This window comes from Drosophila elegans, unplaced genomic scaffold, assembly GCF_018152505.1.
Source record: "Drosophila elegans isolate 14027-0461.03 unplaced genomic scaffold, ASM1815250v1 contig_814, whole genome shotgun sequence".
NCBI lineage: Eukaryota > Metazoa > Arthropoda > Insecta > Diptera > Drosophilidae > Drosophila > Drosophila elegans.
The window spans coordinates 9,305,912-9,321,916 of NW_024546167.1; the positions used below are offsets into that span (position 1 = coordinate 9,305,912).

Genomic DNA, 16,005 nt, shown 5'->3' on the forward strand with positions numbered 1-16,005 from the left:
GTTATGTTAATATAACGGATCTAAGTATGCGATAGTTTCACCCCTTGAATAAACTACCTATCGATTGCAGCCCGTGAGCTTTGGTCACACTTGTCATCAGCCAAGCCAAAACAGTGAAATTTTTTCGTTAATTTCGGAGAAAATTCTCGACCATTTGCAGGCCAAAAATAAGTAGCTTTTTTGTGACATTTGCGTGTACGAAACCGGCGTAATTGTGGCCCCACAATCGGTCAAGTTAATACGGTAAAGCCTCCTATAATTCGCCAACTTTTTCGTCGGCATTTTCGCGACGCCCGGCACGTACACGCATACACACTCGCTCTTGGACAGTGTGTGTATATGTGTGCCGCCGTCTGATTAGTGTGCGCCTGTGTGTGTGTGTAGCTCGTGCTGGGGTCTGAAAATTTTTTCTTATATCGCCCCGTTGCATGAGGCAATAGTTAAATTAGAGGGCCAAATTAAGCTACAAAAAAATATGTTGTTAATTTCTAGGACCCTTTGGCGAAGCCATCAGCGCCTGCAACTGCAACAACAACTCGTGCACAGTGCTTCCAGCGGTGGTTTATTGGCGGAAAAGCACACTCGGCATCGGAGCACCCCAGATTCATTGGTTTCGGTGCAAGAACCGGCTGATTGTGGTCACGTAAGTGCTCGTGATTCAGCCCTTTACCATGAGAACGATCCATGATCAATCCCCCGATTCCGTTTGCAGATCATGAGTGGCAGATATCGCGGTGGCGGTGGTGGCGGCGGTAGATTCGGAGGACGAGGTGGTGGCGGTGGGGGCTATGGAGATGGCGGTGGCTACAACGACTTCGACAACTACCGGGGCGGCGGAGGCGGAGGAGGAGGACCCGGCTTCAATGACAACTTCGGACCCGGTCCCGGGCCAAACCCCTTCAATAGTAAGTAAAACCAGGCTACCCATGATCCTGGGCTACAATTTAAGGTAACCCATATATAGACACCTTAGAAATCCTAAGTGTAACTAAAAGAAATAAAATCCCGAGATGGATTTACACAATTAAACTGAATAACCTGAATGAATAGCTGTGCGGAAAGTAAGCTTCTTATCAAACTTAGGATGGTCTAACTATGATGTTACACATTTAATTAATAATAATTTTTTTGCTTCTAGTGGGAGGTCCCAACATTTCCGGCAACGATCTGATGCAGCTGATGAGTGCCATGGCCAGCAACTTCAATATGAACTCGCAGCCGCCGCAGCCGATGCGCCAGAGTTGCGGTGAGTTGCGCAATCACCACTGCGGATTATTTGTTGAGCTGTCCGGCCGGCTGATCAAGAAGCGGGTGAATCGCTTCGCAGAGCTGCGCGACCGCAACGGAGGAGCCTGCCAGCTGGTCGTTCTGGAGGACAAGCATCCGAGGGTTGCGCGGCGCATGAACAACATGCCTGAGAACACCACATTGACCATCGTGGGTCTGGTAATGCGCCGTCCGCACAATTCATGCAACCAAACGATGCCCACCGGCGAGATCGAAGTGGAGGTGCAGGACATCCTAAATATTCACTTCCCGGCCAGCGGCACTAAGCGAGCTGGAGACAAACGCACATACAGCACCATGGTGCAGCAGCAGAGTAACCTTGGGATCACTAGCACCGAGTACAAGATAGCCAGTAAGTCGGAAAATCTCTCATTAGTTATGCTGTTCTGTAACTAACCTACATTTTTTTTGTACAGAGAACGAGAACATCTTAAAGTATTTTGAGAACCGCGATCTCACCTGCAACGATTTGAGGCGCGACGATGTGGGCAAGACGGTGACCCTGGTGGGTTGGATTCCCTCTACCAAAAACAACAAATTTCTGCAGCTCAAGGATGGCTATGGCCAGACCCAACTCATGATCGAAGATCAGTCGGTAAGAAGGTCATTTTTATAATGGATACCCAGTGTCGAGTTATTCATGTTAAGTCATTACCTAAACAAATACCTTACTTTTTAGCTTAGCGACACATTCCTGTCGACACCAGAGCAGACGGTTATCCAGATAGTGGGCAAAGTTCTGGGAAGACCCAAAGCCAACATCAATTTGGTAGGTACCCAAAAATACACTTTAATAATACAAAAATATTACTAATTCAACCCCCTTCTAGAAATACGACACTGGTGAAGTGGAGGTCAGCGTGACAAGTGTGAAGATCCTGAACCCAGATGATGCCTACGATGGTCCCATTAAGGCCAAAGAGAAGCAGCAGAAGCTATCCATCGATGATCTGGAGGCTGAAGAGGCTGCCGCCGAAGCCTCGGCCAATCTGAGCAGCAATAATGGAGAATCCAAGGATGATGGCTCAGATGCAGCTCCAATTGCCAATAGTTCCGCAGTTGCTGAGCAGCGAGTGAAGGTGGCGGATACCAACAAGTTCGCCGACCGCACACATAACTGCGGTGAACTCAGCTCCAATGATATTAACGAAAAAGTCGTCATCTGCGGCTGGCTGGAGTTCCAGCGGATGAACAAGTTCTTTATACTCCGCGATGCTTATGGACAGACGCAGGTCCTGCTCTTGCCCAGAACAGAGGGTCTTGAGGAATATATTGAAACGGGTGTGCCCATTGAGTCGATTGTGCGAGTGGAGGGTACTGTGATTCCTCGCCCAGCGGCCACCATAAACCCCAAAATGCAAACTGGCCATGTTGAGGTGGAGGCGGACAAGGTGGTTGTGCTTAATCCGGCAAAGAAAAATCTTCCATTTGAGATCCGCAAGTTCAATCGAGCTGGCGAGCGCTTGAGACTGACGCATAGATATCTGGATCTGCGCTTCAATGATATGCAGCACAATCTTCGTCTCCGGTCGGCTGTTATTATGAAAATGCGAGAGTATCTGATCAACTATTTGGGTTTCGTTGAGGTGGAAACTCCGACCCTCTTCAGAAGAACGCCAGGCGGAGCCCAGGAGTTTGTGGTGCCCACTCGAAAAGCGGGACACTTCTACTCGCTGGTGCAGAGCCCGCAGCAATTCAAGCAGATGCTAATGTCCGGAGGAATTGACAGATATTTCCAGGTGGCTCGCTGCTACAGGGATGAAGCTACGCGTCCGGATCGTCAGCCGGAGTTCACACAACTGGATGTGGAGCTGTCCTTCACCAGCCGCGATGACATCATGCAACTGATTGAGGAGACGCTCCGGTATTCGTGGCCCAAAGATTTTCCCCGACTGCAGACACCCTTCCGCCGTATCACCTATGAAGAGGCACTGGAGAAGTACGGCAATGACAAACCGGACACTCGCTTTGGTTTCTTGCTGAACAACGTCTCGGAAATCGTTGAGAAGAGCGGCGATTTCAAGGAAAAATACGAGGATCTCGGCGCCTATGCCATCGTTGTGCGGGCTAGTGAAGCCTTTTGGAATGGAGCTGCCCGCAAGCATTACGAAAGTCTGGGCAAGGACTTCAAGGGAACGCTGTTCGTGCGCAAGTTCGGTCCGACGAAGGATGTGCAGGATAAGCTGGGCAAGCTGCTGGGCGAGGAAGTGGCCAACGAGGTCGCCGAGAAGTTTGATCTCGAGGAGAACGATCTGCTCTTCCTGGGCATTGGCCCGAAAGTGGAAACTGTAAGTCACTGCCGACTCTTTGTTAACATTCTGTGGCTTTAATAACTTGTTTTGTAATCACAGCGCGCAATGCTTGGTCGCATACGACTGGACTATCACGATTTTCTGGTCGAGAACGCCAAGGTGAAGAAGCCAAATGACTTCCGTTTCCTGTGGGTGATCGATTTCCCGCTGTTCGAGCGCAATCGTGAGACCAACCAGCTAGAGAGTGTTCACCATCCCTTCACCCTGCCGCACAGCGATGATCTGGATAACTTTGCCACCAGCTGCGAAAACTTGGAGAACATACGCTCCCAGGCCTACGATCTGGTACTGAACGGCCAGGAAGTCGGAGGCGGTTCCATACGCATCCACGATCGCGACATGCAACACTTTATACTGGAACAGATTCTGAAGATCCCGCACGATCATTTGTCGCACTTACTAAGCGCATTGGAGTCTGGCTGCCCGCCTCACGGTGGCATTGCTTTAGGTTTGGATCGCCTGATAGCCATCTTGTGCCGCGCGCGATCGATACGCGATGTGATTGCATTCCCCAAGTCACTGAATGGGCGTGATCCGCTCTCCAACGCTCCAGTTCCCATTTCCGACGAGGAGATGAAGCTCTACCACCTTTCTGTCGTTGAGGAGGAGGAGGCCAGCACAAATAACACGTCACACGAACAGGAGGACGACGATCCCGACCAAGAGCGCGCACCGCCATCCCCCATGTCGGCGACCAGCGATTCTCAGCACCCAGAAATGGATGTGGACATCAAGACGGAGCCTGAGGAGGTCCTTGAAAAGGAAGAAGTGGAAACCGCACCCCCACCAGTTAAATCGCCAGTCAAACCGCCAACCAAAGCGGCAGTCAAAGCAGCTCCCGCCGCCGAAGTTCCCCCGCCAGCCGAGCCCGTTCCGCCGGTGGCTGCCACGCCGACCAGAGCCAAGCGGGCGGTCAAAAAGAAGGTCTAGGGCGGGGACTCATTAACATTACGGATAACGGATTAGCATTTTACGTGTAAGCTCAGTAGTCAGGACGGAGATGGGCAGCAGGCGGTCGGGTCGGTTCGATTGAATGGCAATTACCCTTTTATACACACAGATGTATACCCAAAGGTTAATATATATATATGTACCCACCCCGGATCTTCTCGACGGATTTCAAACCAGACCATAGAACGTAGGCAAACGCTTACACTTACATCGATCGACCCGACTGCCTACATTCTACAAGTCCATTTCTAAATATTATGGCAACAAATTTATTACAATTTACAATATATACAAAACAGCTTGTATTCGGAATTGTTTAATTATACGATGCTTGAATTACAGTTTCACTGTGTTTCCCAAACTGAATCTGATTTTGAGTCATCGATTGTGTACGATCGATGTGCACATCCAACGAATTATTATTAATAATATTAATTTATGTAATAGTACAGATTAAACTGAAATTGAATTAAATTGAAAAAAAAACCATTGAAATTCCGCAACGAAATCAACTGAAGAAACAATATTTCTAAACCATAAACATCTAAAATAGATGATGCAAGCACATTTTTGTTGATTGTCCGATTTGAAACCATAAACATTTGTTTTGCCTTGGCTTTTGTTTTTTTTTTAACTGCAGCAATGTTGTTATCGTTTTTGACTTAAATCTAATAAACCGCAAAAAGTTGATCTTCCGTTTGTCAAGACCAGAGGATTTTTCTATATATTTCCTTAAAAAAAAATAGTTTAATAAATATGTTTTAATCGCATTGTATTGAAAATATGAATATCAGCTTAGGTGACACTTAACTATTAGTAAGGAATGGGGCAAGGAAGGGGTTTTAGATAGCTTATAGCATCAATTACAGCTACTCCACTGTTGGCACAGTAAATATGTTGTTCTCCATGAATCCATAGGTGAGATTCCTTCTGTAATCCCACCAGCTGACGTTTGGAGCCTGCGTGCCCAACTGGCGATCATCTGAATCGGCAAACTCCACCGTGTCCTGCTCCTCCACAGAATCGATGCTGACATCGTCGTTTTCTTTCTGTTCCGGGCTGAAGCTAGTCCAGTGCTCGTAGGGATCCTGGCCACCGGGAGACATCGGTAGGTTGTTGAAATTGGCTGCCAGTTTTCCAAACTGATCGATGTGATGCAGGAGGGGATCCACACCCTGATTGGGCGGCGCCTTAAGCCGCTGCGTCGGCGTTCGCCAGTGTTGATACTTTGCTCCCAAGGTGGGCAAGTCCGTCCACTTGCCCAGAGCAAATGGAGAGCTATCGTTGGTGTCTATCATGAACATTCCCCTTGTGGTGGGCCGTATGTTGTCCCCAGCCTCCAGCAGGAAATTTGTGGGCGGGCACATCCCCAGGAGATACGATATATAGCCACTGCAGGCCCATCCCCAAAAACCTTTCGGTGAGCGGATGGACTCCAGGAAATAGGCGGGAGCCCGCTGATGACTGCAAGCAAAGGAGTCTGGAAGGGGAAAACCATCTATAAGGATATACATTTTCATAGACAACGTAAGTGCTTACTGATCTTCTGGCCACTACATCCCGGTTGCATGATACCTCCGTTCATATAGAAATCCGCATGACCACATCTCTCCATTTTTCCCTGGACCAACGCATTCGTGTGTATCACATCCACAAAGCTGGCATCACTGGCATCCAGTTTATCCGCTCTGCCGGAGGTGATGAAAAGCGGCATTGCCGGATCCAATCCTGTTATCCTTGGCAGCATGAACGAGCTCAGGTTCCGGGCTATATAGTTGGGCACCTGAGCTCCCAGCGAGAAGCCAATCACATGGATGTCCGTGTTACCCGTCTCCACCAATCGTTCCACCAGCTGGGCGGTGCAGGTGCCAGCATGTTTGGTGTTGTGAACCGCACTTATGTAGCAGGGTCCTGGCGACAGGACACTCCAGTCCACATAGATGATGTTATAGTCCGCCTTGGCCAGGTATTCTAGAATATTAAATATTAAATAACATAAACATAATTTAATTTATAATATAATCTATTTTGTGACAACAATTTATTCCAGTCCAAACTCTCACCCTCTCTCATTTGCTGCAGTGGATGCAGAAACATGTCCGAGTTGTAGCCATGGATGATGATCTTTGTGGGGTATCTGGGATTGAAGTAGGAGTCTGTCAGATTGGACTTCTCCAGGGACTCGTCGATATGAAGGCACTGTCTGTCCATCGGATTGTGGCGTGTGTAGATGTAATACTTGACATCCGGATCGGGACAACTACGACCAATGGCCCATTTACAAGGACCGATTGTGATGTCCCTATTCGAGGGGTTTGATGCAGTTGATGGTGTGGCAGGTGCAAAACCCTCTGTGGTGCTCTCATCCTCATGAATTGGCACCGGTTTTAGGTTTAGAAACCCCTTACCAAATGCTTTCTGACTGCAGCTGGCTGGAAATAATGTAAACATAAATTAACCATCACAAATTGGATCGGATTTACCTACCTAGAAGCAGCCAAGCGATGACAAACCGCAAGTGCATCTTTTCAGCTATCTGGTAATTCAATCCTCTGTTCCAACTGATTTGAAATAATAATTGAAAATCAATTTCTTTGCCAGTTTCTTGAAGCGTTCGGGCTGAAAACGTTGGAGAAACTAAAGGCCGGCTGGCCGAAGTCAAGTCGATTTTGGCCAAATTGTAATGAGATATGCAAATGAGTGAGTACGCTTGATGGTGTGTGTTTGAGCGCGGCTGTAAAGTGAGAGTTGCGGGTGGAAAAGTGAAACCGAAATGAGAATTAAAGCTACAGAAAAAAATGTCATAAATAAACTATTTCAGAATGGGTTTACAAAGTATGTAGAAAAAACAGAAATGTTTAAAGCGGCTTTGTGTGCTTTATGAGCTGTGATAAATAAGGATGCACATTTTTAAAACCCAAGAAAATTTCTTTCAAGATCCAAACATCTTTATATTTTGTTTATAATTTTCTTGGATGAACTCATAAATGCATTCACACAGCACTCACTCAGTCAACAAAAAGCACTCATAGACACACATACACTCACCTACGTGATTGTGATTTCAATTATCAACGTTTACTACTGAATGAAAACTTTTTGTTGTCATCGCAAGCGATCTTGTCGCACGTACAAAGGGGAATGTTCGCAGGTCTTTTGCATTTATAGGAATCGAGTCTTACCGAGAATCTTGTACCATTATTGACTCACTCTCGATTCGAAGACCCACATAGATAACATGGGATGTTTCCCGACCCGGGTCAATGAAAACAAACTTGAATGGGATTTGTAATTTTATTTGCACCATATATCTTCTTAACTGGAGCATGCATATTATGGCCATAATATGGTTGAACGTGCGAAAAGCAAACATTTGAAATAGTTCGCAGTCCCAAAGATGAGCGTTTCTGCTTGAATGGTTTTCTGGAATCGTTTTCGATTTTGTTTTTTTTTTCAATTCATTACCGGTACGTGTGTCTAGAACGCCCACGATTTTTCCTCTCGAAATCCACTCGCAACCAAAATATATATTCAATATACATATATGCATGCCAATAAACTGTTCTATGGAATGTCAAAAAAAAAGCGAATAAATGGTTAGATGGACGGACATTTCCCGCCGTGTGTCTTTAAATGAGCGACATGTGTGCCTTGGATAGGGAATATTGTCAAATCCATAATAGCAAATCTTCATATGTAAAATCTATGGACTTTTTAATAAATTAAGAAAGATTGACATTCGTATTAGAACATTTTAGTTAGCTGTTTTACATTAGGTATGATAATAGAAAAAACAAATTATTAATTGGGCTTTAACACCTCACCCGAAATTCTATATATTTTAACTATGCTTAAAATATCGTTGTATAATACTTGTATTTTATTGTTTAAGCAATACACTGCTATTCACACATGTTGATCATGCATCTGGATGAGGGATTCATTGGCTTCTCGGTTCGGCACTTGAAGGCGTTCTGGAATTCAGGCATGTTCATGTATCCCCTATTCAGTTGAGCGGCGAAGATCTCCGTCTGCCGATTGCACAATTGTTGGGCCACCGCATAGAAGGGCACCTTCTGCGGATCCAATCCGAAGAACTGCAGCACTAAGGTCTCGGCAAAGGCGAATCTTTCACCTTGAAGCCAGAAGTGATAGTCCCTGTAAGAGGCCTGAAACGATCGATAGAAGTGAAAGATCTCCCCGATCTCCTCCGAACTGAGTGGTCGATAAATAGGAGCTGATTCTGCATTGTAGTTCTGGAAAGATTGTTTTTCAAGGCAATCCATGGCGGAATAGCGACCATCGGTGTCCAAAAGAAGACGCGATTGCCTCCAAAGCTCCAAGCCCTGGGTGGCATAATAATGATAAGTTGGACGATGCAATGAAAGCAGCACGAAGTGGAGAAAATGCCTGAGGAAATAGGCTGACTGGTTCACATCCTCCTCGTCCACATAGGGCGATACGAAACTATGACGTAGTTGAGCCCGTCTAAGGATCAAAAGATTTCCATGGAAAGAGTTATTAACGAAACCCAAATTTCCGTAGGTTTCATTAAGCTCAGTTATATTGAGATAGTTTTGAGCATGTGCTTGAAGGATGCGTGCCACCTGAAGCTCTTTTTTCTCCACCGAAGCTGGCCACAAGTGACCAAACCAATCTCTCCTGGAGAGATTGGATCTTCTCAGCTTCTGAAATCGAGTCGTATGCAATTGATAGGAGGCTAAAGCAACCTCTCGACTCAGATGGGAATTTAAGACATGCCATTGCCAGTATTCCGAATGCAACAACCTCTCGAATTCCTCGGATATTTTATAGCAATCCGGATACCGGAGTTGTTCCCTGGCCTGCCACATCACATAGTTGTAAACTATTCGGGGTTCTGTCTGCCTTAGCACATCCCAGGCCTGGCTGATCTTCTCCACATCGAGGGGAAATTTTCGAGCTATTTCCAGCTGCTCTTTGGAAAAGTTTAGTGCCGCAAAAAAGATTTGAAAATAGTCTATGGTATTTTCATCCAGCAGGAGCTGTTCCTGCCTGGGTTTGGAAGTGGTGGTACCTCTATTGCTGGTCAAACTCCTAACCAATGAGAGTTCTCCTCTCATTCCGCGACATAGAACCCTCATCTCATGGGCTATTATATGTGACACCTGACGATGACGACCCTTTAAAACATCAGAGAGGCTTGATTTGAACTCATCCACACTCGGGCAGGGCAGATCCTCCATTGGACTCACATAAATCGTTTCCAGGGCAAAATAAATACGGAGTAGAGTGGGTAAACCATGAGCTGCCAGTTGGGCTGACAGCACGATCCAATTAAGTTGCCCATTAAGATGCCTTCGCTCCCATTGATGTCTGAGAAATGGCCAAGAAGAGAGCACCTCTTTATGTGCGGCCAGGAAGGGAATCTCCTCCAGAAGACGCCCATAATGGGATCTTGAAGGGCTTACACCGAAAACATGGTTCTCGCCCCTCTTTCGACACTCCGCATAAAGTTGTGAAATCAATTTGCCAGGTGGAGTCTCAAAATTGCCAACCTGAGCCGAAAAGAAGGTCATCCTGTCCTGTTTGTTATAGAGATACGGTGGCAAGGTTTCATCTGGATCCTCTTCCATTGTTTGTTCGAAATTTCCACAAGCGTGGGCATAAAAATCATCACACGGATCCAGTGAGTCATTCTTGATTTTCACCATCTGCTGCAGATTGCTCTTATACAGATGGCTAAAGAACTGTCCAGATTCAACCTCCGAATCTGATTCCACTTCCGCAACAGATTCCCGTACATTGTGGGATCCCACTATATGGATTACTTTAGCGAGAAAAACAAACTGAAGAATCCCGCGCATTTTAATTATATTTTATTGTGGTCCGCTCGTTTGTTTTGTTTCGCGAAAACTGCGCAAAATTTTCGACTTGCTTAGACCTACTCTCTAATGAATTGATAAGCCACAGAAACTGCGGATTAAGCTATATATTATTGATTCTATCACAGTTCTCCCAGTTCTCTTTACTCTCTTTATAGAGGCTCGCCTTGACCTTAAAGACCTTTGCCATTCCGTTTTGCTTACATCGGCTATTAGCGAACTCTGTTTATGAATTAAAAGATGGCATTGTTTATTTATAACGTTTCAAAAAGGCTTGCGAAGATTAACAGAAGGTAAATATAAAGTGAATAATGTAGATTTAATTTAAAATTACAAAATATGAAATTAACACGGAACTTATTAATGCAAAAAAACCTACAAATTTATCTCAAAAACGCTCTCAAACATCATAAATTCTAACAAGCTTAACTAAGAATTAAAAAAATTACGCATACGCAATGTGGTCACAGCTGCATTAGCTCAAATAGCAAAACAAAATACTGTTCCATTAGGTTCATTCTTATTTTTCAAGCAAAAATACATATATTCCTAAAAAAATTATATTTCAAGCACAAACAATTCTTTTGACGCTTGTTAAAATTGTTTACTATTTTTTCTGAATATCTTTCAGCTATCTCAAAAGTTCACTTTACGATTTCATCAATGTTTTAGTTCAAATAAACGAAATTTCATCAACTTTTCATAATTGTCTTGGTCATTATTAATATATATATTTTTATGTCAAGCTATTCCGTTTTTGCGCCATTTGCGCATTGCATTTTCAAATTGACTTAATGACAAGTGTCAGCTTAGGGAAAGTGTACGTTTTTTTAGAAAAGTCAAGGACCCGAAATGTTGTTTATGAAAATTGCTGCTGGTATTTATCTGTCAACTAACGATTATTGTATGACGATGTAGAGTGTGCTTTGCACTAATTAAGATAAAAAGGTATTTAGAAAGGTTAAGAACAGAGTTCATTGATGTTTCCCATTCAAAAACCTTTCAAATCCCACGCCAAATGGTAAACTAATTTCTAGTTCCTTTGCACTGGCGGAAATTCCAAAACGCTGTCAATAATTTGAAGGCAAATGTTTCGAAAATGGAACAAACTTTATACTAGATGCATGAATTATTTTTAATGAGCGTATTGTTATTGTTGGAGGTTTGGCTTCAGATCCGGCCAGCGGCTGCTCGAAAACTGTCAAAATGTGCGCCGAAAATGTATTTTATTTATTATCGATGTTATTTCTGCGCGACTTTCCAAAAAGTCTGCACCTTCTGCCCTGGCAGTGGCGTCTCATTTTGGCCAATGGGACAAAATATTTGGTTATATATCCAAAAGCACAAATACACGCACACGAAGCTATATCCACTTGTCAGATCTGCCCCAACTGCGTGTGTATGGATGCCTGCAGACCGCTAAGTATTTCATCTATATCTCATTTTGTGGACTGGCCAACGATTTTAGTTGAGCCAAAGGCTTTCAGCAGTTAATAGCACGAAATTGTGTCTTCCCCCAGCGGACAAAAAAATAAAAGGTAAACCAGGAGACAAGTGAAGTGACCTAAAGATCCCAGTCAAATGCTGAAAGCTTAACAAAATTTATGAAATCGATTTCAAATGTGCCGTGTTCGTAAATATTTCCTCACTGGTGTTTTTTCAATTTTTGTTGGAACCGGTCCAATCAATAAAACTGGAATTATTTCAATCTATATAGACATATGGTTCTTTGATTGCTCTATCAGCAATACAAAGAGCACAGAACCATCAAAAATATATAACCAGACGTAGACAAAAACCAAAAAATTGTATATTTGCCATATGGCTTTCATATCTATCGACTTTATATAAATATCTATACCTATACCTATGTGTTGGGATTTTATTTGATTAGCTTATTTTAAAACAAAATCAAATGGGTATCGCGAGAATTTATTGCCGCCTTTTTTATGTTTCTATCACATTAAACTTCTCACGCGCCGAATAAAAAATATTTCGTCTATTTTCGAACATTTTCAAAATTATTAAACATAATCTAAATATATTTTAACGACTTTTCAGCAGCAAACCCAATCAACATGAGTGAAGCACGTAACCTGTTCACCACCTTCGGCATTCTGGCCATCCTTCTTTTCTTCCTTTACCTCATCTATGCCGTCTTGTAAAATGTTGGTGGCAGGAAAGAGGTCCTTAGAGCAGGATACCAGGTAAGAAAATATGTATATTAAGAGGGTAAAGATGGATTATCTAACCGTTTAAGCTAATAAATGCGTGAAAGTCTGACAAGTAATACCTATTATGGATCGTAAAGAACTTGCAACCTCTATTATTTAATTAGATCATGTACCCATTTTCCAATTGAATTTACTCGAGATAAATTCACATCAATCACAAACCTTGAAATACTTATTAAGGCCAGAATGTGCCATAAAATCAATGGGGCTACGTGATGTACCCGCTTATACAATATTCTTCCAAAATTTCAAAACTTTTCAAACAACAAATTAGGGAAATCCACATATTTTCCTGTTAAAAGTAAATAAATATGTTAATCAAACAAACAGCTGGAGAAGAAAGCATCTTATTCAACACATAAACCAAAAAATAAATAAATAAAACATTTTTCAAATGACAAGATCCGTCGGAAAAAAGCAATTTGTCTAGGTGCAGTCCAGCAAATGAATAATGTTCGAAGAACAGAGAATATATTGGCTACAATCGCATGGAATCCGAATATATGTAATGCAAATATATAGACCCCATATATATATATAAAAATCTAGAAAAATTTTGTGCCGCGTCAAAAAATATGAGCAACAACTGGACTCCTATACAAGCAAATAGCCGGTGATATACCTATATGTATATGAATTTTTTTATATATCGTCCATATAACCGGATCTATGTGGGTGCGTGCGTGCGCCTGGGCAATAATTCCAAGCGCTGGCCAACATTTTGTGGAGAAGTGGAAGTGGAATTTAGATCGGAAAATTCAGTTATTGCGCGCCTTTAGCTACGAACGGTTGGAAATCTCTCCAAAAAGAACTAGATACCCATCCCCAAGTGTGTGTGATTTGTGGCTGTCGATCGATCAATCGCTTACCTAATCCGTATTATCCCCTTGTAATCCAGACAGCAGCCAGCAGCCGGAGAAACAAAACCAAAATGAATGAGGCCAAGAGTTTGTTCACCACTTTCCTCATCCTGGCCTTCCTGCTGTTCCTGCTCTACGCCTTCTACGAAGCCGCCTTCTAGGCCCATCCAAAGTCACCAGCCCACCCATAACCCCCATCAAGGATAGCTTACATGTTGAATTTCAATTCCAAGCCGCCGGCCATGTCATCATCTTGTGGCCCGGTGGAGCTTTTAGGACCCTACGCGTTTAAGATGTTTAGCATTTAATGGATTTCTACTAGTAACCTAAGTCAGGTAAGCAGAAACAGAAAATACAACCCCCTCCCAATTAATTCAATTATCAGTCGCACACATCAAACAGATTATCGAAATATTCTGCCACATGCCTAAAAAAAAACCTTAACTAAATTTTTTGGCACCCATTTGGCAGCTCGATAATAAATAGATTTTCCGTTTCTATTTTTTAACGACTACATTTCGACATGGCCCACTAAACACCTTCCTGGCGTCGCAGGCCCCCTTCATTTGGGAGCATTAAAAATCATTTTCACAGAATGTCGCAACTTTGTGATTCAACACTTTCGACCGAAAATATCCCCCATAGTGCGCAAGCTTAAAAATGTTCAAAGAGACAGTTTTTTATGGCCAGAATTTATGATTGGCCAAGGTGGAAATTATAATTAATTTTTATTAAATGTTTTCGAATATTTCAAGCAGTTTGATAGATAAACTTGCAAATAAGATTCGAGTATAGCAGTGTTATTTTCAAGAAAGTCAAATCTGCTTTCGAAATACCTCCGTGAGTTATTATTTTGAACCAAAAATAAATCTCAAAGAAGATTATGGTCTTTGAAACAAACAACGCAACGCAACGCGGGCTATTGTTTGTGCCAATGTGGCCACTTGAACAAACAAAACAGAAAAAGAATATCTATATATATATGCATATATCAATTGCAAAGACTTCACGTCAGAGGAAAACATTTATTTTTATTTTACAATCAGTAAATCGAGTGCTTTTATAAATTGAATTTTGCAAATAAATACTTGTCTAATGCACATTTGCAGATGACGTCAAAGCCACCAGCTGCGGAAATCGGAGGCTCGCCGATCATGATGAGCATTTGCTGATCGATGGTCAAACCCCTGCTAAGTGGTAAGTACCATTAATAACGATCCCTGGGATGCGCTTCAATAAAATATTTCCCTCAACATTTCTCCGTTTGTGTGTTTTCGCAGTGCCTCGCCACATTTCTTCCATCTTTGAGGCGCCGCAAGATCGATCCATTCGAAAAACTCTGCTGCCGACCTTGGCGTCATCTGCTCTAATCATAAATTTAATTTTGTGATCTTTTTATTTCTGTTTGGCAATGGAATCTACTTAGTTTGCAATTCATAGACCATGATGTACAGTATAAGCAAATTGAGAGCAACAGCAGCAATCAATGTAAACCATCAACAATTGGTTATTTCATTGTTAAACAACAAATTTATTTCGCATTCGTACTTTGTAAGACATACATAATGTATAACTGCATTTTACTCGACTTTTCCTAAATTACTTGTGAATAACAACCGCAAAAAAAAGCAACAACAACTGCAGGAATAAAAACAAAACACAAAACTAAAAATAGTTTTTTATTATATTTATTAACTATAGTTTGGACAGTTTAGTCAAAAATTAATTATCATTGTGTCAACAGTTGATTATAAAATGGCATTGTGATTTTGATTGAACATTTGGTAGCATATTTTGAATGCATACTTTTAGGCTTGCACTGGTTTCGAATCGGTAAAAAGTTTTATTACAGGTTTCTTTACTTGTAGTCAGTCTGTCATAAGCAATAAAAATATATATTTAGGTGAAATAAATAAAAAAAATAATGAAAATATTTTTGATTTGTAGTCTATCATTTATAAATTTTAAAATTTTTAATTGCAATGCAAATTTGTAAAACATAATAAACAACAGAAGGAAACATTTTAATGCGGATACATTTTTTAAAATACTAAAAACCAATCTTGTCTTATGTTCAGAACTTTCTGAAATTCAAATTACGCATAACAAATAGAACTTAATTTATTTTAGTGGACGCCATAAATAATTCCGCCATCAGAAAGGTGCAAGTCACTTGCATTGTAATGTAAGTCTGCGTAATTGTGGGCAGTTCCTCGAGAGATCATTGATCATTCATTTGCATGCGGCATGCAAAACGAGGCCTTTAAATACTGCCCCAAAGAGATAATAAAACAGCAAGACGCCAATCATAAATGTATACAATGCCCGAAACAAGCGAAAAGTGCAGGCAATGAAGCGGATATTTTGTTGGTCTTCTCTTCGGACGGCTTCCGTCTGCAGTTGGCCACTTTGCCATTTTGTCGGTCAGTAGTTTCGCGCGCTGGCCAACCGGTTTCACGCTGAAACCGTCCAAGCCCCCCGCTCCACACCCCTGTAA

The 16,005-nt window shown here is 42.5% G+C and overlaps 3 protein-coding genes and 1 long non-coding RNA gene across 7 annotated transcripts; 2 read left to right on the forward strand and 2 right to left on the reverse strand.

Annotated features, from left to right (window-relative positions):
• The first annotated feature begins 79 nt into the window (after window positions 1-79).
• LOC108150504 (aspartate--tRNA ligase, mitochondrial) lies at window positions 80-5,117 on the forward strand. Of its 2 annotated transcripts, XM_017278718.2 has the most exons (8): window positions 80-243; window positions 493-643; window positions 713-905; window positions 1,139-1,639; window positions 1,704-1,882; window positions 1,967-2,056; window positions 2,118-3,575; window positions 3,639-5,117. In XM_017278718.2, exons 3-8 carry the CDS (start codon window positions 716-718, stop codon window positions 4,527-4,529), a joined length of 3,309 nt encoding a protein of 1,102 aa, XP_017134207.1. In that variant the 5' UTR covers window positions 80-243; window positions 493-643; window positions 713-715; the 3' UTR covers window positions 4,530-5,117. The 2 variants fall into 2 exon arrangements, with proteins under 2 accessions (XP_017134207.1, XP_017134206.1); XM_017278717.2 differs by lacking the exon at window positions 80-243 and having other exon boundaries at window positions 378-643.
• A 192-nt stretch (window positions 5,118-5,309) lies between these two features.
• On the reverse strand, window positions 5,310-7,667 carry LOC108150505 (phospholipase A1 member A). Its single transcript, XM_017278719.2, has 5 exons — window positions 7,599-7,667; window positions 7,038-7,187; window positions 6,614-6,982; window positions 6,090-6,521; window positions 5,310-6,030 (listed from the first exon to the last, which is right to left on the reverse strand). The coding sequence occupies exons 2-5, from the start codon at window positions 7,072-7,074 to the stop codon at window positions 5,420-5,422; spliced, it is 1,449 nt and encodes a 482-aa protein (XP_017134208.1). The 5' UTR covers window positions 7,075-7,187; window positions 7,599-7,667; the 3' UTR covers window positions 5,310-5,419.
• A 674-nt stretch (window positions 7,668-8,341) lies between these two features.
• On the reverse strand, window positions 8,342-10,425 carry LOC108150430. The gene has a single exon (XM_017278587.2). The coding sequence runs from the start codon at window positions 10,394-10,396 to the stop codon at window positions 8,453-8,455; it is 1,944 nt and encodes a 647-aa protein (XP_017134076.1). The 5' UTR covers window positions 10,397-10,425; the 3' UTR covers window positions 8,342-8,452.
• Window positions 10,426-11,857: 1,432 nt separating this feature from the next.
• LOC108150538 lies at window positions 11,858-15,180 on the forward strand. 3 transcript variants are annotated; one of them, XR_001774676.2, is made up of 5 exons: window positions 11,858-11,952; window positions 12,476-12,621; window positions 13,547-13,843; window positions 14,618-14,705; window positions 14,789-15,180. It is a non-coding gene; the product is annotated as an uncharacterized LOC108150538 (long non-coding RNA). The 3 variants fall into 3 exon arrangements; XR_001774677.2 differs by having other exon boundaries at window positions 11,868-11,952; window positions 12,479-12,621; XR_001774675.2 differs by lacking the exons at window positions 11,858-11,952; window positions 12,476-12,621 and adding an exon at window positions 13,371-13,477.
• Window positions 15,181-16,005: the final 825 nt, after the last annotated feature.

Excerpts from the sequence above, each read along its gene's own strand:
- LOC108150504 (XM_017278717.2), top strand. The coding sequence starts at position 476 with ATGTTGTTAATTTCTAGGACCCTTTGGCGAAGCCATCAGCGCCTGCAA. Across the intron at positions 1,883-1,966 it reads TCATGATCGAAGATCAGTCG|CTTAGCGACACATTCCTGTC; the intron begins GTAAGAAGGTCA and ends CTTACTTTTTAG. Across the intron at positions 2,057-2,117 it reads CCAAAGCCAACATCAATTTG|AAATACGACACTGGTGAAGT; the intron begins GTAGGTACCCAA and ends ACCCCCTTCTAG.
- LOC108150505 (XM_017278719.2), bottom strand. The coding sequence starts at position 7,074 with ATGCACTTGCGGTTTGTCATCGCTTGGCTGCTTCTAG. Across the intron at positions 6,522-6,613 it reads ACTGCAGCAAATGAGAGAGG|AATACCTGGCCAAGGCGGAC; the intron begins GTGAGAGTTTGG and ends TTAATATTCTAG. Across the intron at positions 6,031-6,089 it reads ATGTAGTGGCCAGAAGATCA|ACTCCTTTGCTTGCAGTCAT; the intron begins GTAAGCACTTAC and ends TTCCCCTTCCAG.
- LOC108150430 (XM_017278587.2), bottom strand. The coding sequence starts at position 10,396 with ATGCGCGGGATTCTTCAGTTTGTTTTTCTCGCTAAAGTAATCCATATA.